Source organism: Dermacentor silvarum, chromosome 3, assembly GCF_013339745.2.
Source record: "Dermacentor silvarum isolate Dsil-2018 chromosome 3, BIME_Dsil_1.4, whole genome shotgun sequence".
NCBI lineage: Eukaryota > Metazoa > Arthropoda > Arachnida > Ixodida > Ixodidae > Dermacentor > Dermacentor silvarum.
The window spans coordinates 198,462,115-198,485,473 of record NC_051156.1 but is presented as its reverse complement, the minus strand read 5'-3'; the positions used below and the strand labels follow the sequence as shown (position 1 = coordinate 198,485,473).

Here is a 23,359-nt window from a genome sequence, read left to right as displayed (position 1 = left end):
GAGCACAAAAGGAAACCGCCCTAGCGAACTGCGATACTGCGCACCACGGCATGCTGCCTTGGCTGCGTTCCGTCCCCGTCGCTGCTTGGCCGACGCGGGCGGCCCTCGCGCCACCTCTCGGCCGCAGAGCCCACCAATTTCTTTCCTACTTTTGCAAGCCGGATAGAGGTGGCGCCAGTGTCTTTCCCTCCCCCCGTCACCCCACGCGCTCCGCGTCGTTAGCCGTTGGCGTCGTATCGCCGGGCAATCCGAAACCACGAGGTCTCGCGCTATCGGGAAGCCGACGTGTTCTGTTCCCGAATTTTATCTGCGTTATCTGTCGGAAAACGTAGTCCGACGTCAGGGGCGAGATGACTGAACGAACGAAAAGTGCCATTTGGAAACATTTCGTAAAGAACTCGGCCCAAGAGGCTACGTGCAAAAGCTGTGATATGAAACTTCGAACACCATCGAGTACGACGACGCCACTTGCGAACCATCTCAAGAACAAGCATCTTTCTTTGCACAGTGTGTTTTTGAGAGACAGCGGGAAGCAAGGAAGACCAGAAGGCGCACAGCCGCTCATCAAAAGTGCGCTGAAGTCAGGCAAGGACCTATCGCAGCGCGAGAGAACGGCGATAACCACCAGGATTGCCCGAATGCTGGCGCTCGACCTTCAGCCTTACATCTGTGTCGAAAATCGAGGTTTCAAAGAGCTTATGAACCACATGGAGCCGTTGTACAAGATACCCAGTCGCACGACGTTTTCGAGGACAATCATCCCGGCGTTGTACAGAGACACAGTTACGGCTGTCAAGGAGAGAATGCATGCGGACTTCCAGGAAGGCATAGAGTCGATCTCGTTTACAAGTGACATGTGGACGTCGAGGTCTAACCAAAGTTACATCAGTCTTACCTGCCACTACTTAACCTCCAACTTCGAGATGAGAAGCTTTGCATTGGACAACCGGAGTGTGACCGAGAGTCACACTGCTTGCAACATCATGGAGCACCTGCAAGCAATGATGGATAACTGGGAGCTGCCACTGCAGGAAGTGTCAGTCTATGTGGTGACGGACAATGCACGAAACTTCCGTGCGGCCCTTAGGGGCATTTCTTGCGTCCCAATGCAGTGTATGGGCCATACACTGCAACTAGCTATAAAAGATGCCAAGGAAGAAACAGCAGGAGTTCCTGCCATTCTCAAGAAGTGTCGCGCAATTGTCGGTCATTACAAACACAGTGCCCAAGCTGCGGCAAGACTGCAGGATTGCCAGCGACGGATGGAGCTCTCAGTTTTGGAACTTATTCAAGACGTGGAAACAAGATGGAACAGCGAGCATGACATGCTCTCACGTCTTGTGCAACTGAAAGAAGCCGTCTGTTTAGAGCTTGCCACCTCTGAGACAACTGTGCCCAACCTGACACCCCAGGAGTGGAAAGCAGTGGCTGGGCTCGTCAAAGCTCTTGAACCAATCGCATCGGCGACCAAAGATCTTAGTGGCCAGAAATATGCAACTTTGTCGTCAGTAGTACCATTTCTCTATGGGACACAAATGGTCCTGAAAGACTGCATTGCAGCCGATGATGACACCTCAGAGTTTGCAAGAAACTTGCTGAAAAGCATGAGGACAAGGTTTCCAGGGCAGGACGAGCAAAAGGAGTATGTGTTGGCAACCGCCTGTGACCCAAGGTTTAAGAACCTCTTTTGTGCTCAAACATTTGAGGAAACAAGGCTCGTGGAGCTTGCAAGAACTGAGTTGCAGAGCTCTCCAGGAGAAGCATCAATTGACTATACTGAAGCGTCAACATCTACAGCTCACAAGGAGCGCGTCAGCAGTATCTGGGACAGCATTGAGAAGCTGGCAGCGTCATCAAAAAGAAGACACTCCTTCAAAACAGCCAACATCGAGGAGTTTCAGCGGTACCTTCGAGAGCCCACTTGCAGTAAGGACCAAGACCCTCTAGCATTCTGGAAAGAGACAGGCAAGCAACACTTCCCAGGATTGTGCAAGATGGCCATGAAGTACATGGGCATTCCAGCAACAAGTGTACCAAGTGAAAAGTTGTTTTCGACGGCTGGCAACATTGTTACGGCCCGGAGGGAGAAGTTGACCCCAGATCACGTACAACAGCTGCTTTTTTTGCATGAGAATTTGTAAATATTCGAGCTTCTATTAAATAATTTTGCTATTCGATATTCGATTCGATATTCGGCTTTTTTTTCTTGATTCGATTCGGTATTCGATTCGAGACTTACTATTCGGTATTCGCACACCCCTAATAACTATGGCAAAAATTGTAATACAAAAACTAATAAGCTATTAGGTTATCCCGATAACACTGTCGCGTTCCACTCTTAAAGCCGAAGCTTAAGCATTCTGCGATTTGTCCTATTGCACAGTGTTTAAATACGGCGATGGAAAACCGAAACTAAATTGAGCTGGTGGGCAACACTGGATGCCGGCGATGCGAAACATGACGATCATATCGCGCCGCCTGCAGCAAGGAACGGCAGCACGTTTGGATTATCGCCTACTAAACGTGTGTTGTACGGTACCAACGGCACTACGCCCCGCACCCTGTAAAACAGATAGGTGAAGATGCATATAACAATAGGTACGGTAGCTGTGAATGAGGCATGCGACGACCCGTGAGGCGATAAGTCGGTACCGGAATAAGAATTCGAGTGTGCGCCAGCGTTTTCGTGTGAGACGGGCGGGCGAGTATTGCGGGGGAAGCTTATGCGGGCGGGCAGCTATTGTTCTCAATCACGTGCGTTCCGCACCTTTTCTTGTTTACATGGGATCTAACGGTCGGAAAACGATACGATCGCAGTCTGCAGCAGGGAACGGCGGCACGTTTGGGTTATTGCTTATTAAAAGCGTGCAGTATGCTTCTGACGGCACCACGCGCTGTGAAACAGGCGACGATGCTTATCGCAATAGGGTTGGTGGCGATGGCTATAAAGGCAGCGTGCGACGACATCGGAGATTTGCTGGTACTGTAATAAGAAACTGAGTGCACGGTGGCTTTCTCAAGTGAGATGGGCGACCGAGTATTGCAGCGGGCTGCTATATACTGTTCTCGATCGCGCGTGTTTTGCGCATTCTTCTTTATATGGGATCTAGCGGCAGGAAAACGTACCATACGGTCGCAATTTGGCGATGTACCGAACGTTGGAGCCGAAAAATCGTGTTTTTCGGGAACATATGAACCGGTAAAAATTAAGCGTAACTATTGGGTCATATTTTGGGTTCTCGATTGCGAATGTTGACACCGGGAAATCGTATGTAACGGGATCATATCAGCGAGATTCTACTGTATGGTCTATTAGATGTATTAGTTTATTAGTCCAATAGCTCTATTGGTGTATCGATTTGAAAGTCAGTGTTGCATTTGTAGCATAGATCCTCAAGCCGATACGCTAATAGACCTGTACCGGGTGTTTCAGCGAACACCTTCAAAACATTTTTTAAAATTCTAGTTCATGAGCTGGTTACTCGAAGAGATGGCATTACATGCGCAAACACTTGTGTATGCATAATCGTCTAATTAACAATGATTCACTAAGTAAGTTAACTAATTACCTTGTGGCACATATTGCAATTTACAAAATCTAGTCGGGGAGTTCGCAAGGATCCACTTGAAACAAATTCTCAGGATGACACCAGTTACCGATGCGCCACGTCGTACGATGGATTGCACGCAAAATTGCACCATGTGTCTCATGCTTGATGCTGCTTTTTGATGTTGATAAATATGCCTTTAATCATCATCATCAGCCTATATTTATTTCTACTGGAGGACGAAGGCCTCTCCCTGCGATCTGCAATTACCCTTGTGCTAGCTGATTCCAACTTGCGCCTGCAAATTTAGTAACTTCATCACCCCAGCTAGTTTTCTGCCATCCTCGACTATGCTTCCCTTCTTTTAGTATCCATTCGGTAACTCTCTTAATGTCAATTAGAATATCTGCTATCCCCGTTTTCTCTCTGATCCACACCGATCTCTTCCTGTCTCTTAATGTAAGGCCTAACATCGCTGCCTGGTGGGAAAAAAGTGAACTGCTTAGAAAACAAAATATAGTTTCTCCTCCTTCACGACCGATAGCGCAGTATGTGTGTGAGCGGCACGGAAGGTCTCGAAATCGGCGTTTCAAACCATCGATAGAGGGCTAACCATGCCCAATGGGTGCAGTACGGAAAAGTTAATTGGCTGTTTCCCTACCATCAGCCAGCTTTTTCTCTTTTATAAAAACTTTTTTCCCCACTTGCACATTTCCGCAAACTGTTTTTTAACCCACAGCTTTTGCACATGATTACAGAGCATTCGCTGCCATGTTCTAATCCGTTCAGTTGCAGTGTAGTGACATTTCACTGTGCAAGTTTCTGACTGTTTCCTAACACCTTTTTTCAGCATATAAGGACCTTCAGGCTCGGAAGGATATTCGCGAAGATAACTGGAGGAAACCTGGTTGGGATGAATGTGTCGCTTACACAGGTAAGGCACCAAATCGGTGCACATGAGAATTGAACAGTACTGATGTGTAGCTACGTTGCGAGGTGTACTAGCAGAGAAATATTACGAAAGAGTTATATTTGTCTCTAGCTGCACTAGGTCCCCTTGATCCATGTACTGAGCCAATTTGTCGTTGTGCTAAGTCCATTTTCATCTCAGGGGGATTTGGTGGTAAAGTACAATTGCTTAGGGTAGGTTCAGTCAGATAGGTTCACTTCTCAAGGAATTCCTAGGTTTCTTGAGAAATAAGTGATTGGAATTGCACTATGTTTATTAACAAAGACGGTAGAGATCTTGTTTCTCTGCAAAACGATATCACTTTTTCAGAAAATTTGTTTTTGTTAGCGAGAACGAGAAGTGTACTAGCAAGTGGTGCCCCCCCCCCTCCTTTTGGATCATTCCATTGGTAATGTTAAAGGGGCCCTGAACCACCCCTTGGGCTTGGAGAAAAAAAACTATGCTGCTGTGAACATCTCAGCCACATTTTGCAGTCGTACACGGCGGCATGGATCTTGCAAGCGGATTGCGAAGTTACATTTCTCTCAAACACTCTTTTCAACAGAATCCTGCTCCTCACTCTTTTCTGGAGGCTTTATTTCATAATATAGCAGATTCCTATACGCTGCTATTGGCCAGTAGCTGACATCAATCAAGAAGAGTGTTGGATAAGTGTGCGTCTTCCTACTGTTACTGTGCATTAACGCAGTTTAACTAATAAACAGGCTAAAGTAAGCGACAATCTGCTTTCGAATTTCGATAATAATCACGTATTTCCGCACGAAGCCGACTATCCACGCTCGACCGCGGCTGAAACTTTGGCCACCCTCCCCTTATCTTTGTCGTAGCCGTCGGGTCTCGCTAATTTCAACTATTTTTGAACTCTCAACTAGCCTCGAACCACGCAAAACTTAAGGTCAGACCACACACACGCTTGCCAGCGTATGCAGACTCCTGACCGCTCCTGGTTGGCACCTTGGCGGAGTTATTGATAGCACTTCAAAATGTGCAAGTTGGATGTGGCTACTATCCGTTGGACAAGCTGGTGAAGGACAAAGCTGGTCCGCACAACATAGCACAGGCATACAGGAGCATATGAGCGCAAGCGCGCACTTTAGCCCTCTCGTGCACAAAGCAAACGCTGCAGTTGTATGTTGCATGTAGTCTGCTACGAAGCGTAGATACAGTGGCCGCCGCGGGGGTGTCGCGATGTGTCCGCTGGCTGAGCTCACTGCAGCCGCTGAGTACAACCTTGTTTGGCGCGTCGTAGGCCCCAAAATCAGAAATAGTGGTATCTACGTGAACATCCAAAATCAAATTTGAACTGCTCACCACAGTGACATTGAGTAGGCGGAGGGCTGTGGGCACACCCCCCTATGCAGTAGACTTAGCAGTGCAAATCATTGAAGGAGTGGAAACACCGCAAATGGTATGTTTGATTGCCAGTAACTTCGCTTCTGCTGAACGCATTGGAGAACCTATTGCAGCAAAGTATTTCTGAAACAGTCTAACTTAACTTGAAATGCATTTCTCGACTTCGATAAAAAGTGCTTCAGGGCCTCTTTAATGCCTTCAGACTTGTTCACACAGAAGTGAGTTAAAAGCTTTTTGCAATTTCTTTTTCTTTCAATAGCTGGGAGCTGTTGTAATGGAAAGTGGGTCAGTAAAGCTAGAATTCAGTAAAAAAAAGTTTGTTAGCTGGTAGTCTGTGGGCTCCTATAATGCCCTCTAGTTTGAGCAAGCATAACTAGAAGCAAATTAGTGACTGTTCTGTTAGTATGCATGTTCAATACTTGGTGAGCTAATCTAGTTGGCATGGCAAGTAGGACTTGACCATGTTATAGAGAGATTTAACAGGACCTTGATTTTTACATTGAAGGGGAGTCCACTAGACATCCAGTAGGCATCCATGAGCATATGCATGCTTAGCACAAGTTGCATTTGCTGTCGTTTACAATAGGACTTGTAACTTCTAACTGCCCTTCTTGTCTGCTTCCAGTTCCTCTGATTCGGGAGATGCGGTCAAGATGGATGCGGCCTACTGATTTTTCGCCACTGAAGTAGAGAGCAATCTTAGGCTGGATTGAGGTGCGGAGGAAGACTGCAGGACTAGGAATGGAATAGGACTTCGCCTGTTAACCGTTATGATTTTTTAAAATCTATTCGTATTTTTCTTTATCCTAGTCGATGTTTTGTGAAACATTTCACTGTCGTAAAGCATAACATGCAAACCATCGACGGAATTATACACAATTTGTTTTTTCCTGTTTGATTATTTTAGCTACCTTTCTTTCTAAGCTCACTTTATTCTTGTTTGTCTCGAGCGGGGGGAAAATGCCTTATTGGTGTATTTTGCGGAACTTGTTGCCCAGAGTCTTTTACTCTGTGAAAAGTCTGTTGCTTAGCAGTGTGATTGTGCATTTGCACCACACGCTAATGAGAAAATGCGAATATATTTTTTATTATGTTACAGACTTGGCTAGCCTTGTGTAACTGCTGTAATTGTGTGACCTTAAATTTTGCTCTGCAGCTAAGGCTAGGTACCGACTGAGGTTTGTTGAATCAAAGCGCAAGAAAAAAAATAAAAAAGGCTGCTGGGACAGAATGTTTTTGTAAATATTGTGTAGAGATATACAGTGTTAGTTTATAAATAAACTGCCCTGCAGACGACTGATGCATCGTTATTGTGACTCCTTGTTCTCTTCTTTTGCATATCCTTGATTATAATGAACCAAAATATATAATATACATTTGACCGACTATCAGGCTTCGCGTAACGGTTGTAATTTCGCCGTTTGTCGCGTTGGTTTTTTTTTTTTTTTCTTTTTTTTTGTGCTTGGTGTTCCAAAGGCAAAGTGCGCGATTTTAGCTCCAGCTTTGTTGGTTTTAGATAATGAAACGTCGCGAGAATTAGGCCTCCCTGTAAGAAGAAGGGGCGTTTATAGCTTGATTAAAACTTGGCAGAGGCGCTCAGGGTCTTCATTAGTCCGCTGAAAGTGTGCTTGGAAGAAACGCGTTTTAGACGAGAGAAACATGGCGTCGCGTTGAGGGTAGGGTGTGGAGCGCGCCGGCCGAGGTTTATACATGCGGCATTCTGCCTCTATATATACACCCGAACCCACGTAGAATGGAAGGAAGGCGAAGAAAGTGGGGTCCTCCCGACGCCCGGTTTTGGGAGTGGGCGGCACGGAATTACATGCGAAGGCCCGCCAATGGCTCCGTCCCAGGTTTTTGTTTTGCTCCTCGAGAGGAGGCGACCTCTAACGGACTTTCCCAGAAGCTTGCCTCCTCCTCCCGCTCCTTCATCCGGAGCAGACGACGCGGTCTTCTGTCTGCAGCAGACGACGTGTTCGCGGCCGTGCGTTGTCGCATCTGCTGCTGCAGCGCGGCATTTGCGACTTTTTCTGTGCACGGTCGAAGTGTGGATTCTCTCCTTTATTTGTTTTTTTATATCTTTTGTTCCTGGGAGGAAGCTCGTTTTGTGGCGATTTTTGCTTCTCCCTAAACTCGCGGTGGGAACGGCTTCGAGATGATGGAAGGAACGCTTTCCGAGTATGCCTTCTATTTACTCTTTCCCTGTTCCCTACTCGTCGGACTGCTCTGTTTGGCCAAGCACATCATTCGAAGGACCGAATTCTTCCACAGCGACGACTCCCTCGAAGGAAAGACCATTGTTGTGACAGGTAAGTCGTACTGGAGGTTCTTGGGCACGTGGTATCATCATGGATTTTGTTCATCAACGTGCTTGTCGAAGAATAGCCGATACGAGCTCGATGCTACAGCTTGAAAACACAGAAGATTTAGCTAATCCGCTGTAAATGTGAAGTTGCACGAGTTGTGTAGATATGTGTTAAGGAAGGCTTTTAATTCTTTAATTAAGCCCGACAATTAAAAAGAAAGGTGGGAGAGGCATTCCCATCCTTGAGAGCGACTTGCGGCTTACTGCGAGGAGCTCAAAAAATGTTCGCGACGAAGCGTTCGTATATACCACGTAGCTTAGCTGTTATCAGCTTTCACCTACTCTTGTTGCATTTCGTAGTTTGAACATTATGAACATAGCCCTGTTAGGTTATCTTGCGGCATACTCAAGAATACGAGATAGCGTAAAAGAAACGACCTTGCATAAGTTGGTTTTATGAATGGCTATGGCATTGGTTTCATGAGTGTTTTCGCGAGGAGGTGTCTGCTGTTGCAACGTTCTAGGGCAAGGTCGGCCATCTCTTGCTAGCTGCGCGAAAGCATTTGCAAAGGTTGCTTATAACCACAACTGTTAGGTTTGTGGAATATTTACTTCTTGCGGGGACTATTTGTTACATGCGCAGACATTTTTCAGTCTCGGGAGTTCCTTGGGGCGAGTAAAGTGACTTCGGCATAGCCCTTATTTCGTTAATATGACTTCTTTGTTATTCATCATTCTAATGAGGCTGCGCATATAAGATAAAGAAGTTGCTCATGCAGGATTGGACAAACAGAAAAGAGACGCGGGCTTGGTGAAAATGTATAGGCCTTTCCTGTAGGTTGTTTTGCAGGAACGTGAACCACCACCACAAACTTTTAAGTAATATTAGTAAACAGTACTCTTGCTCACAAACGTTTTGAGAGTGCAAAGAAGTGTGAAAATATGAAATACAGAGAACTCTCGTTAGGACTAAGTAGGTTTATCGGCAATATCGGTTTATTCGAAGTTTTTCGCAGTCATTGATCGCATTTTGTACTGGATTACTCGAAGTGCAGTGGTGCCGGTATCCGCTTAGTACGAAGTGTGTGAATTGCGGGATGTCACTAGCGCAGGGGACCGCACGGTGCAGCATACGGGGGCACCCTTTGCTTTCGTATCTTCATGGAGTGGCAAAGAGCGCTATGATGGTAACTCCACCAAATGGTGGCAGCTGCTCGGGCCTAACTGTACCACGTGATGATAACCGACAGACGAGGCAGCTGCTCGCGGGCGTCAGAAGAAATTCTGTGTCGTGTCCCCGATATCGAGAGTGGATGCGTTTCAGCATACGTTTTACAAGGCCCCGCTCTCGCCTACTTTCATTCTTTTAGAGCCTTTGCTTTTGACGAAATACCGTTTGTAACGAAGTACAGCTCTTGTCTCGGTGGCTTCGTTATAACGAGGGCTTGTTGTATATTGCGTCCTAAAATCGTAGTCAGTAACAGTACACATTTGGATGAGACATACCTTTTCGGACGAGAATCGTCTTCGAGTATAGCACGCGCGACATGCGTTCTTACAATAGAGAGCTGTAGGTTAGGGGACGCAAGGTGCACCTAAGCGTTGGGTGGCGCAAAGCGCCTGGCGTACAGGAGAACCCATGTGAAGCGAGCACAAGAGAGCGCGAAGGGACCACAATGGAGTTTGCGTCCCCCAACGCTTGGGTGTGGCTTGCGTCCCTTACACTAAAATGCTCTGTGATATATGCACTGTTCAGGGCTATATATATTTATGGGCCGCAGAATACTTTATATTAATTTTATATTTTATATTTAAGCTTCACAATGAATGCTTAAGGCTCGTAGTGTACTTGAACGCCTTTCGCCGTTTCCGCGCTCCAAAAGATTTCGGGCTAGTGCTCTGTGGCTAAACCCCGAAATATCCAAGTAGTTACTAAATATTCACTTCCTTCGGGGCCGGCTATTAGTTCAAATGGTCGAAGTCCGTTGTTCTTGCCTTCAGGACGTTCAAACGTTATTTTCAAGGCCATATACCTAGCAGAGAACGTAGCAAAACACGTTGACGCTTCTGTTGTTACGCGCAGCGACATTGTTTCGGCGGCTTCCTGCGCAGATCGATTTACGACGCTATCAGTCTCAGCCTTCTCGCGTCGTCGACAAAACGAACCACGCCAAACTGATCGCTGCACATGTGGCGGTATACATCTGGCTTGCAAGAAGAACCGTGTGGCAGTCCCACATCTGCAGAGACACGTTTTGCCAGGTGTCGAAAACGAGTGGCCTTGACCGGTTGTTTTCGCCATTGTTTCTCGACTCCGGTTAAGGATGTGTGGGTGTGTAAGAGCGCAAGTGGCGCGCGTGTGCGCTTTTCTCAGAGCCGATTCTCGTCCAAAGTGTGTGCGTGTGTGTGTGTGTGGCGCCTGGATAGCGTACGAGGCCGCCCGGTCGCATGGTGGAAGGGGGGGAGTCCGCGGGCGGACACATTTAGCAGCGGTGAGCTAGGCCCCGGCGGGTTTAAGTTTCAGCTTCACGACGGTGGAGGTCTATTTCGGGTCGGCTCGGGCCCAGAACGAGGGCTCCAAAGCAGCTTCCGCGGCATTGCCGACGGTCGCCGGTACGAGCTTGCAGACATAAGCATGGGTCTATACACAGATCAAAGAACGCTGGCTGTGTGCAGTGCGCTTAGTCGGGTTTGTTAACAGTTGGTGTTCAGTGCCCTTATATGACGCCACGATGTTAGCGGGACAAGATGGCGGTGAGACGAGGTGAAAAATCCGGAAGTGCGCTTCTCTGCACATCTCGCGCTATCTAACGAAGACCTAGGACCTGAAGGTAGTCGCAAACGGGGGGAAGAGTCACGTGACGATCTTGAAGCGTACTCATAAAAAAAAAAAAAAGAATTCTGGGAAAAGCATCCGAGCACGTGATGGCAAACGGTCGTTTCTACAGCGCGGCTGCGCTGGCGCCTCCTTGTCTGCTTGCATGCATCTTGCTTCATGCATCTACTGCGTCGCTCGGAAGTCGTAACGCGCGGTTAATCGCTCGAACGTTTAGGAGCTATATAACGGCAACAATGCTTCCAGGTGTCGAGGCCAAGAGTTAAAGGCATAAAAATGCGGCCAGTAGAAAAGGCGATTAACGGCAGACACGGGCTAGAGAAAGCGGCATCATAAATAAGGCGCCAGCGTGGCAAATGCCACCGTCCCAGCCGCGTACCAAATCCAAGCTTTCAAAACTCTTCTCTCTCAGTTTTAACAGTGCTATACTAGCGGGAACCGGCCATAATAATTATGACAAGTTATAGATGTCTGGGAAAGCCTATTTACGGTATTTTACACGTCCTCTGAATAGTGGGAGCGTCCGCAGAGTTCTGTTGTGGTTCTGCATGACTTGGCGTTCCCCAAGTACACACAAGCCGATTTACTAAGTGCAAACTGCACCAGCCTCTTTTCACGCGACTAACAGCGTGCAGCTTTTCCGATTGAAGATTCAAGACTGTGTCGCTCTATTATGTGCTGTGTCATTATCGTTATTTATTATCATCCACCGTGTCGTGTGACCGACCCCGACGGTAACACGGCCGCGTTCGAGAATGTAATGTATGGTTAAAAAATATGTTCCCCGATCCGCCATATAATTTCTCTCTCTTTTTTCCTTTTCTTTTTAAGTGTCATTCTGTAACGGGAGTGGAAAGGACCAATGTGCTATTCCATGTTAATTGTGCACTTGGGATGTCTGTAAAGCTTGACGTTATGTTCAAACGTAAGAAGTTTTAGGGGAAAAGGAAAACGGGCACTAGGGCCCGATAACGCATGTGTTCTGTCACTCTGCGAAAATGCAAAGTAAGCAGAGTGCAGTCCAAGGTGAGCGGTCACGTGTCCACGTTAGAATCTTGCGCATCCACTTATGCAGTCGAACTTCGATGATACGATTGCGGTTGATCCGAATTTCCGGATGATGCGAATTTTAAAGAAGTTGCGGCCAATTATAGCATCAAGAGATTTTACCCTATATAACATTATAGAACCTTCATCCACAATATTGTGATGGACCATCAATAAATACTAAGTTGCACGATTCCAAGGCGTCACAGTATATGTTGTAAGACAGTCAAGGTGGTAGGTGGTGGGACGCTGTGGTATATAGTGCGTTTTGTAGTGGGTGCTCATAATTACGGAGAAAGTATGTACAGGTTTGTTGTGCACTCTATTGTGTGCGCCTGTGTTATAAATAAAATTCAATGACTGGGTTTGTGTACAAGGTGCACTTATTATCTGCAAGCCTTACGAAAGTAAAAAGGAGAGTAAGAAAGAAAGAAACCTTTCACCATCGTATACTGTACACGCCACGTCGAACACTCCGTCAAATAAGTAAGGTAGTGCCATCAGAAAAAACAAAATAAATAAAAGGTCGTGTGTAGCAACATGACGCGATATGAAGCTGCATCGAGTGTACTTGGGTGGATGTTGGGGGTCAATTTACCCGGAGCTCAATATACCAGTTGCGCACATGTACCAGTTGCGTTTCAGTCCCTGTGAGTGCACAGGGACTGAAAGAAATACGTATTATATAGGCTGAGTCAATTCCGTGCTGATCAGCGAAGTTGCGGTTTGCGTTAGCCAATCGTGGACGAGAATTAGAAGATGGGGTCGTCCAACTCCGCAGCTAATCGGTTCAATTAGCGGATCACCAGTGTATAGTCTCCTCCTCTCCTCTCTCAGACAAGCAACCGGTCCCGGTTCTTGGTTGTCTGATGATACTCTCACCTCTCGCTGCTTATACCATACGAACACTGCAACTGCTTTGTCGCCAAGCCGGACTCCGCATAGAGTTGGAAACAAAATGTGGCGCACTGCCAAAGGAGGCTGAAATTCGTCGCGCCATTAAATGCAGCCAGAAAGTTGCTGGCCCATGCATATACTGTGATGCATACGCGCAAAACTTCAGATTGCACTGCCGAGTTCCACCTTGCACGCTTAGACCGCGACGAAAAAACAATGTTCCCGCTGCGCCCGTGCTCCACAAAAGTTTGTCCCTGGTTTTATACGCAATTAAGGTGAATGCTTTATAGTGCTTGCACAGGATTTCGAACTTGCTGGGAAAACGACAACAAAACGGCTGTGAGTATTGGCTATACTTATACGGCCACACGTATTGGGTATAGTGGTACGTTCGCCAGCTTCTGTCGCGCTTTTGAGACTTCGGCATCATATAGAAAACGACCATGAGCTGAGCTATGAGTAAGGAAAGCCGCCTCCGAGCAACCGCGGCTATCTGTACCGGTTCCACAAGCACGCGGGGTCTGAATTGCGTGGTGGTCCTGTCAAGCCCAGGCCGCCGCCGGAAGCCAACTGATTCCGGCCGACGTCTAGGGGGGAGGTAGACGGTGAAAGGGGGAGCTGAGTCTCACCCCGATCACCCAGACTCTCTGACGGGTGCAAATAAAGTGCTTTCTCTCTCTCTCCTGTAAGCCTCGCCTGTCAAGAATTCTATAGAGTAAATGAAATAAATAAGCTCACGGTCCACTACGCCCCCTTTCCCTCTCACTGCCCTGCCCTTGCACCCACTGGAGTTTCGTTCCATTCGCGATGCGTATACATATATAGCCAGTGGGCAATAGCCAGTGGGCAATAGCCAGTGGGCAATAGCCAATGGGCAATATCCCACTCAGGCGTGGGATAACTCGCGCACTAGAGGAAGGGCTTATACTCTTAGTTTGTGCAACTAACTCGCCGAGAAAAACGAAAACGAAACGGAACAGCGTATACTGACCGCGGGACAGAATACCGCTGGCGCCGTCGATTGCGGTTATGTGCCGGCCTTGTCTGCTGATTGAGTGCGCAAACACTTCTTTTTGCGAGAGTGCACTCAATGCGTGTATGTTTTGTAAGCAACGTTAATTACAGGAAAAATTCGTTGCCTCTTGAACTGGTGGCTCGGGATTGCCTGTTCAAAGGAGATCGGTGGGACGTGCATTTGGTATAAAGCATCGCACGCGTAATTCGGAGAATGCGTGTTCGGAGTAACCTTTTCGCCCACTTTCATTTCTGTTTTCCTAAAGAAAAAAGAAAGACAGAAATAAAGAAAGAAAAAGACCGTTAATATTTATCATCATCGTATTTATTTCTTCGACATTCCGAAAAATGTTGGTGGCCGCCTTGTCAAGAAAGCTGTTTAATACAGCTTGAAGGGGCCAAGGCGCCACTCGCAGGTGACAAGCGCCAGTATTAAGACATACAAACTGTAGTATAAAGTCAAGCCGTACAGGTAAGCAAAACAGGCGATTGAACATTACAAAAACATACGCGACACTATACACGAAAAGATACGTGCACTCATACAGTCGCACAACACAATGCGACTATAAGGGAACTGATCATAGTACAACCAATACAACGTATTGCATACATACAATGAACACAGACATGCCAAAAAAAAAAAAGGAAAAAAAAAAAGGCGGGGAGGACTTGAAAGTTGTAACACAAAGTAATGTCTTTAACAATCGGGGTCTATCGTGCAGTTATTCGGGTGGGGGGTCAAAAACATAAAACATTATCTAGAAACGTATATCTTAGATACGGGAACTAAGTACGTTAGCGATTGAAAACAATATATATACATATATATTTTGTTCGATGATGTTCTACGAGCCATCTCTCTGATCTCAGAGTATGAAAGTAGTGCGGAAATTCTTTTAAATGTGCGTCATTTTTCAAGAACTCTTGAAAGAGTTTATCTAAAAAGTGTAATATTTCGTATCGAAGACAGTAGGCATGCATCGTTTCCTTTGCGTTCCTGGGCTTCGTTTTCTGTTGGCTTTATATGGTTGCGATAGAATATGTATAGAAATAAAGTGTTGTATAGCTGACTATAGTGTTAAGTGATTTCTTCGTTTCGACACTGTTCGGTGTTTTATAACGCCCTCCAAAATCTCGCATCATGACCATCCACCGTCTGGCAGTTTGTCTTGCGGACCACCTGGGCAGCAGTTGTTATGAATTTCAACGTCTCTATACGTGCATACTTTCAGTAAGGGTAGACTCGCTGTACAGGTTCGGGTATCCGAGACTGTTTCAGCTAAAATATTCACGGCATCTATGCAATCTGCACACGACGTCGCGCGCGCTGCATGCACTGCGTTGGCGCCGACGGACGGGCTGTGTTCCTGCAACATTTATGAAGGGCTCCGCACTGAATTGCGTTGATGATTCTGTAATAACCGCTTTTATAAAGAACCTCGTTCGTTCTTCTCATTCGGCTCTTTCGTCTGTAGTTTCTTTTTTATTTTATTTTTGAACTTTATCGTCGTGTAGCAAATCAGTGAACGGGGCTATAGTTGCATGGTGGACGTTCATGATTGTATTGCGCTTAGTATTACACTGACTGAAGAACTAAAGAACGAACATAAAAATTAAAAAAACGAACGAAAGGTGGAAGTATATGTGGCGCTTCGGGGTCTATCGCGCAGTCATTCGGGAGGGGAGACAAAAGCTTAGAGCATTATCTAGAAACATGTATCTCAGTTGCGTACGTTCACTTGCGTCACGTAAGTCTACTTTATGTTATCTTATGTTCGTTCTTTAGTTCTTCTATCAGAGTAATGCTAAGCGCGATACAATCAGGAACGTTTCGTCGTGTCTTTGCACCATCTTACATAATTACATAATGCAGTATTACATAATTTAATGTTTGGAACATTAAGCTATGGATTCAGTTACGCTTTTGAAATGACACTAATTGGAAGCTTAGGCTTTGTATAGCGCACATTTCTGGATTAACAAACGGATGATTCTAACGAACAGAAGACATTTCGCGCACCACCATCAACTCATGCACGTAACTTTGTAGGAGAAGTGACGACAGCACATTCTAATTTCGAAACCGTCTCTCCATCGTACTGCGACGTCACGAATAACGGCACCGACTGGCTGAGATTACTAGTACACAGACTGCTGACTTAAAAAAAAACGAAAAAAAAAAAACGCGTACACATGTACAACGCACACGGAAAAAGGACACATTTACGTGACAATGTTTGTAGACATCGCATAAAAATGAGCGAGATATTTAGAGAAATTTGTGACGTCACACAATTACGTTATACATAGTATTTTACCGTCCAATAAACGTCGTGAAAGTTCCAAAATGGCAGTCTACCGAGCCACTCACCAAGTTTATGTATTGTGCGCGTGTGTTTGTGTGTGTGTGGGGAGGGGGAGGGAGGGGCGTGTGTACGTGCGTGCGTGCGTGCGTGCGTGCGCGCGCGCACGCGCACTCTAAGACTTGCCTGTAAACATATTGTGGACGGACTGCTGAATGTATGAATAGACTGCGGGCCAGCGCGTTGTGCCGTTAATTTTCCTTCAGACATGTTGCGGATAACTATACTATAACTGTAAAGGTACTTATGCTTCGCATTGGTGGTTGGAGTTACGTCAACTTCCAGTATTCAAAGTATATCAAAAGTGCGTGTGTGAAAATAGGAGAGGGGAGGAAGCTAGTCAGGCGAGCGTTTAGAAGGTTGCGTTTAGAAATATCTCGCGTCCAGGTCGCCTTAACAATATCACGTGCACAGCTGACACTTGCACTATTTCGTGTCAAGAGCCGTCGGTTGACCTACTCGGCGTTCTGAGGTGCTCTCCCTCCCAGAAGGCTGTCCGACAGCGTGTAGATCAGCCTACTTTAACCCTATGATATTCTGACGAGAACTGGCATATTCACCGGCATGAAGTGGCCGGTCGCCTCACCACGAACAGCAAGTTCTGCTTCTCAGAAAGCGGGCCATTCTACGTTGCTTTGATTCTCGTGTATCATATTCCGGATAATGCAATGGTTGATGTGTTCGCATATGAGCACGACTGCCTTACTTTGAAGGTCTCCATTGGGCACACCGCTGAATGGTGAAGCTTTTTTTCTTTCGAACTCCTGAAAATAAGTTTGTGCTGCTGCCAAAAATGTGCCGGTTTCCGGCTGTTCCCTACGGAGTTGCGCAATGAAATAACGAATGACACCAAAATGGCCTCAGTGCGGCAAATATTCGCCTTCAAGAGCATAATTACTTTATTAAAGTTTTCTATGTCGTCCTTCGTAGTGTTTGGCGCGTTTTCTTGGTCGGCTCCTTGCCTAATAAGGTGGGGCGGTCCTGGAGATAGTGCAATAGCAAACTGGGCTTATTCTGGAAATGGCATGATGAAAGATTTCTCCCCGTGTCTTGCTAATTTGCGGGTCATGCAGGCGTATACGCCAAACAGGTTGCAGAATATGGGCAGTCTTACATAATTGAATATACCGCATCACAAGTTCTTCGCTTTACATAGATTGCCAAATACGCGTTGAATCTCCATAATTCTTTTAACTCCTCTTTTTTTTTTTTTTTTCGAAAGTTTCGAGGGTAAAAGTATGCTGCCTCGAGGATCCGAACGTGACAGAATTTCGTGGGAAGATGGGGAATCGAAGTGATCAACACGCAGTGCTCAGTCAAGATGCCTCAAGCTGGAGCCAGCGTTTCGACAAGAAGTCGAAGACGAGGGCCCCTGGCGAAGATGAGTCCCCTTGTCGAAACGCAGGCCCGCGGCCTATAGCTGAAACATCCCTTGTTCGACCACTGCTGAGCTCTTCATAGGGAGAGAACGAGAGCTCTGAAATTCTTGAAAACGTACAGGCGCTATCCTGCCGCGCAAATGAGCTGCCAGCGCGTCTGCTGTGATTTATTTATTATTTCTTTTAACAGTCACCCATTAGAAGATAGTGTAGTTTTCCTTGGTTCAGTGAAACGAGTGATGAAGAGACAAGGCCACCAGGAGCATATGTAGCGCCTAGAGGACAGATATACGACTGCCGGTCGAAGCCCCGGCAACCGACATGTTGTTTACCTTCCCCTCGTGCCAATAATAGCGGAGGCTGACGCTCTGCATCCAAAAGACCTTGCTCTGCGGGAGAGTGACGTGCCATGCCACATCACGCGGACGAGTCCACGATGTGGAGGCTGCGGGGCGTTTGTCGCGTCAGAACTGCTCCACGAGCTTGCGGCATATTGGATAGCGGATTGCACAACCTGCGAGTGTTTTGGGTGCGTCGCGCCACTCTTCCACGTGCCGCTTGCTAGTTTTAGGTATAGCTATAATCCGCGAGAACAACGTCATCAGCGCGCGCGCGCGCGTTTGCGAATGAGCGACAGCCTTCAAGAACCCCGCCCCCCCCCCCCCCCCCCTTACCCGCGAACCTACCCGCGAACCTCCCCTTTAAATCACCACTCCTTCGTCGCCCGTGCCATGTTGAGAACCGCAGCGCTATACCGTCTCTGGCTGCGTGCCACGCGCCGGCACGCGCGCGCTCGTCGAAAAACATGTTGGCGTCGCTTCCGCCCTGAATGCATTATCTCGACGTTCGCGATGTCCTCGGTTTGTTGTCGCATACCCGTGTCCTGCTTTGTTGCACTGTTGTCCTATAGGGACGCTGAACGCTGGCCAGAATTTTTTGGGACGTGCAAAAAGATCTAGTGACTCTTCGAGCCGTTGGCTTCTGTCGCTTATGCGCGGTTGAATTAGCAACACGAACGACCAGGAAAACGAATAGTCGTCTGTGGAATTGTAACGGTAATACATGATGTCGGCTACAGGACGTCCCAATAATCAGTAGGCACGCATACTCCCTCGCATAACTTGGTCATCCTGTAGATTTGCCCTGCACTTCGCGAACTGCGTGGTCCCCGCCAGTTCGGTGCCAGTTCCGTGCTATATAGTACGAGCCCGGGACCTACTGCACGAATCCTGCTCAACGGCTGCAGAGCTCACGGCTCTGCGCAGTGCACTTCAATTTATTGACGCAAGAGAGTCCTGGTACATGGGCCGTGTTTTCTGACTCGAGACCGGCTTTTCACAGTATGCAGTCAGTTCTCCGACGTGGAGCTCACGAACAACTAACGTACGAAATTGTCAAACTGCACCACGACGTCAAACAGAAAGGTCACGAAATTATTTTCCAGTGGCTCCCTGGCCATTGCGGGATCAGTGGAAACGATCACGCAGACAAAGCTGCCCAAGAGTCACATGAAGAACAACCACAGCGTTCCCATTCATCTTTCCAGGACAGACGCTGCAAGGTAGCTTCGTCACCTGGCACGCAAGCTATCTTTAACTGAGTGGAATACCCCAAATATAAGGCGCACCAGGCTACATGAACTGAACCCTTCGCTCCAACTCCGACCTCCACCCGGGATTCACCGACGTGAGGCATCGCTTCTATACCGGCTGTGGTTGGGAGTGGCTTTCACGAATGCGTACTGTGCTTTGATTGAATGGCCGAAAGTGCTATACGTGCAACGTCTGCGGCAGCGAAGATAACATCGAACATTTGTTGTGTCACTGCAACCGATTTCAGTCGGAAAGACAAACATTATCGAACGCATTGCGACGACAGGACGATCGGCCGTTGTCCGTTGTCCGTGCAGGTGCTCCTTGAAGACCGTCCCCATCGCTCGTCGGCCCACCAAGCTGTGAAGGCACTGTTGTTTTTTCTTGAGGGCGACTGGCCCATGTGAACGCCATTGAAATGCTCAGGCCCTCCGCGTGCGTGCGCGAGCTCACTGTGTCCTTCCTCCCCCCCCCTCCTCTCTCTATCTCATCTTTCTATTCCCTCTTTCACGTCCCCCAGAGTAGGGTAGCCAACCAGATGCATTTCTGGTTAACATCCCTGCCTTCGCTCTTTCCTTCCCCCTCCTGCTAAACCTTTCTCACGACACTGGTGGATCCAAAGATCGACCACCGAGTGGAAAACGTCGCCTCCTCGACGACCTCGATCGCCACAAACAGGCGTGGCCAAGAGAGGACCTGCGCCAGAGTGATGGCTTGTGCCCGCCGGTGCGAACAACGACGCGTCTTCCCAAATAACCTGTGCACACTTTCGGCTAGGACCGACAGCAGACTGCAGGTGTAAACGACCCTTGCGGTAGATGCGGCATCAGGCCCGGGGGTGGCTAAATATAATGCGACATAAAATGCACAAAAAGGGGAGCGGAAAAGCAGGAGAAGCGAAACCAAATGTACTGACGTCATCATCCGTCTGCGGAGCCCCCTGCTGTTGACTTCTTGTGTTGCTCGGCTGCGGTAAAGGAAACGAAACAGCTAGCTAACACAAAAATCAGCGTCAGCTAGGGGGCGACGTACGTCAGCGCTTGGTTGGCTCAACTCGATGCCACCCCCCCCCCCCCCCCCCCCCCCTTCTTTCTTGATTGCAGTTCTCAGGTAATACAGCGGACGGCTTTAATGAAGGGCCGCCATTTTCTTCCTTTTATTTTTTTTCTCTCTCGCTCTCTGTTGGTGTCTCACTAACATTCTGTGGAAGGCGGTAACGGCACTTAAAAATAACCACGGGCACACGTGCGCGCATCTGAACTGTCGTGCTTAATTTAGGTTGGCCGATTGGAATGACCCCGCGTGGAGGAGGAGGAGAAACAAGAAACGCCGCGAGGTGTCGAGAATATACTGATGAACCTAGGGAGCCTACATGCAACGCCGTTTTAAAACGGTGTTGCATGTAGGCTCCCTAGATGAACCTATGCTTCGATTCTCAAATCAAATGATACTGTGCTTTGTTTTCTTCATGATTGATATACCGCGAGTGATCCCCTCTTCCTTCACACACACACACACACACACACACACACACACACACACACACACACACACACACACACACACACAACACACACACGCACGCACGCACGCACGCACGCACGCACGCACGCACGCACGCACGCACGCACACGCACGCACGCACGCACGCGCACACACACACACACACACACACACACACACACACACACACACACACACACACACACACACACACACACACACACACACACACACACTACCACTTGTCATGGCGCTCTTTGGCCATACCTGGCCCTTGCGCCATAAAACACCACACATCATCAACAAACACACACAAACGCACACGCCTAGCTACTGAAAATGTTGAGTATGTACTGGAGCACCAATTGATAGGCTACCCGCCGTGGTGGCGTAGTGGCTTTAACGTTACGCTGCTAACCCCGAGGGCGTGGGATGGAATCCTGGCCGCGGTGGCCGCATCTCGATGGGGGCGAAATGCAAAAATGCCCGCGTACCGTGCATTGGCTGCACATTAAAGAACCCCAGGTAGTCGAAACTAATCCGGAGTACCCACTACGGCGTGCCTCGTAATCGTATCGTGGTTTTGGCTCGTAAAACTCCAGAATTTAACATTTTTTAAAATTATTGATGGGCTAGTTGGTTCGACATACTATAAGGCAGCAGCGCAAGGAAGACGAGGATAACGAGGACAGAGGATCATCATCACGAGAAAACAGAAACGAATGCCGCGAGCGTAGCGGGCCCGTTTAATCAATAAATCAATCAGTATATCAATCGGTCGATCCTCGTCGCAAGGGAGTACCAGAGAATAACGTGGCAATGCATAACACCGCGCTCCGACCACATACGGCTTCGTTTTCTATCTTTCGAATCGCCTGGAGCTCACCCGGCAATAATTCTCGCGGATGAAGGCCAGCGTGCACGCAAGAAGAGTCTGCAAAGAAGATCTGCGCGGACGCTCGTGTTTTCTTTGTTGCCCGCGTTCAGCTGCGACGGGTGGTCACTGATAATCGGTGTTTCGAATGGCAACGAAGTGACGAATGGCGTTCGGCGAGAGCTTATGGAGATCGGCAAGGACTGTGTCGAGATTGACGAGGAGAACGGCGGCAATGCCGATAACTTGATTAAAGCATAAATATAAGGAACGGCGTTTTATATGTTTGAGCTTCTTTACTTTCGAAGTTCACATCACAGATATGAAGAAGTATGTTCCAGTGAAATAGCCACGGCTATCTAGAACCTCGTACCTTGTTCCGCGCACCTTGTACTTAAACCATGTCTAATGATGCTGGACATCCTCCCACACTTAAACATTGTTCCAGTGCAACACATGGAACGCTGTTCCTTATATTTGGGGGATTTTACGTGTAACAGCCGGTTGCCTTGAAAAACGCGGCGTGCGGTACAGAAAGTCACGTGAGCTCGCCTCACGCAGAGAAGCCTTCGTCGTCGTGTTCTTCCACAGCTGGCTCCGACGCCGCTCATTATGCCGGTGTTCCCATACTAACCCTCGCGCTCATGCCACTGCTCTCGCGTTCGTCGTCGTCTTCTTCCACATGCAGCTGGCTCCGATGCCGTCCATCATGCGTAAAATAAAAATAAAGAAGGCAAAGTTAATTAAGATAGAGTTAATTCAGGCACTCGCAACCACGACTTTCGGTGGGAGTCGAACCCTCGAGCTTATGTGGGAGAAAATAAGTAATAAGTAACAACGCATTCGGGGAGAATGAGAATGTGAAGTAATTAATGAATGTCTCTTGAGCGCGCAGGCTTTCGCCTTCACCCTCTTCGGCGTATGCTTAAGTGACTGTCAATTTTTAAAGTGTCAGTTATTCAGCAAGACAGCAGCAGAACCCAGCAGCTACACTCAGGAAAGTCCGGGAGGGTTTGCAAGGAAATCGCTTTGAAGATCGTGTGTCAAAGCATACAAGCCTGCAGGTGCAGGTGACGCGCTGTCACATCCGAACCGCTCCGCGGTGACGCCCGGTGATTCAGACGCGTTAGTTTGGGGCCCGTGACGAACTTAGCTTCGCCACAGAGCGCAGGTGAGTGAGGGTCAAACCAGGTAGACTGAAGCCGCTCGTGTGTACTACACCAAGGCAAGAAGCGACAAAGGTGCTCGGTGTCCCGCCATGTTAAGCTGCACAAGAGGGGGAGGGGCTAGGCAATTAGAGCGCCTCTTTGGCTGTGCCGGGGTCTTTATTGCAGGTGCCAAGCCGACCGCGGGCGCTGAGGAGTGGTGAACACCGGAGAAAGAAGGAATCAAGGAATCAAAACACAGTGGCACTCGTGGGGAGCAAGAGAGGAGGAAATGAGAGAGAGAGAGAAGGGTGTGTGGAACGCAAGGCCAACTGGCTCAGCCTTCGGGGTGAAAAAGAAAAAAAAAAAAAAAAAAGCACCGGCGCGTGCCACGCATCGCGCCAAGCCGGACGATTCATCACTGGCTGGTCGCTCGCTCGGGCGGCCCGCGGTTTGCGCCGCCGGCAGGGCCTGATGCTCGTCAGGGCCTGATGCTTTTTTAGCTCGGCACGCGGATACCTGACCTCCCG

The 23,359-nt window shown here is 48.0% G+C and overlaps 2 protein-coding genes across 5 annotated transcripts in view; both read left to right on the top strand.

Moving 5' to 3' along the window:
- Positions 1–7,181, top strand: part of LOC119446444 (protein NipSnap) — a 52,797-nt gene extending 45,616 nt beyond the window's left edge. Inside the window, exons 8-9 of one of the 3 annotated variants that reach the window (XM_049664152.1) lie at positions 4,399–4,482; positions 6,497–7,181. In XM_049664152.1, the coding sequence (XP_049520109.1) occupies positions 4,399–4,482; positions 6,497–6,561 (149 nt within the window). In that variant the 3' untranslated portion in view covers positions 6,562–7,181. The remainder of the gene's footprint in view (positions 1–4,398; positions 4,483–6,496) is intronic. The other 2 variants (XR_007466146.1, XM_049664151.1) reach the window with 2 other exon arrangements.
- The window catches only part of LOC119446442 (retinol dehydrogenase 13-like), a 73,300-nt gene that overhangs the window by 29,014 nt on the left and 20,927 nt on the right, over positions 1–23,359 (top strand). Inside the window, exon 1 of one of the 2 annotated variants that reach the window (XM_037710874.2) lies at positions 7,814–8,180. The exons of the other annotated variant lie outside the window; for it this stretch is intronic. Within the exon in view, the coding sequence (XP_037566802.1) occupies positions 8,027–8,180 (154 nt within the window). The 5' untranslated portion in view covers positions 7,814–8,026. Of the gene's footprint in view, positions 1–7,813; positions 8,181–23,359 lie in introns of those variants that run through there. 2 annotated transcript variants of the gene reach the window in all.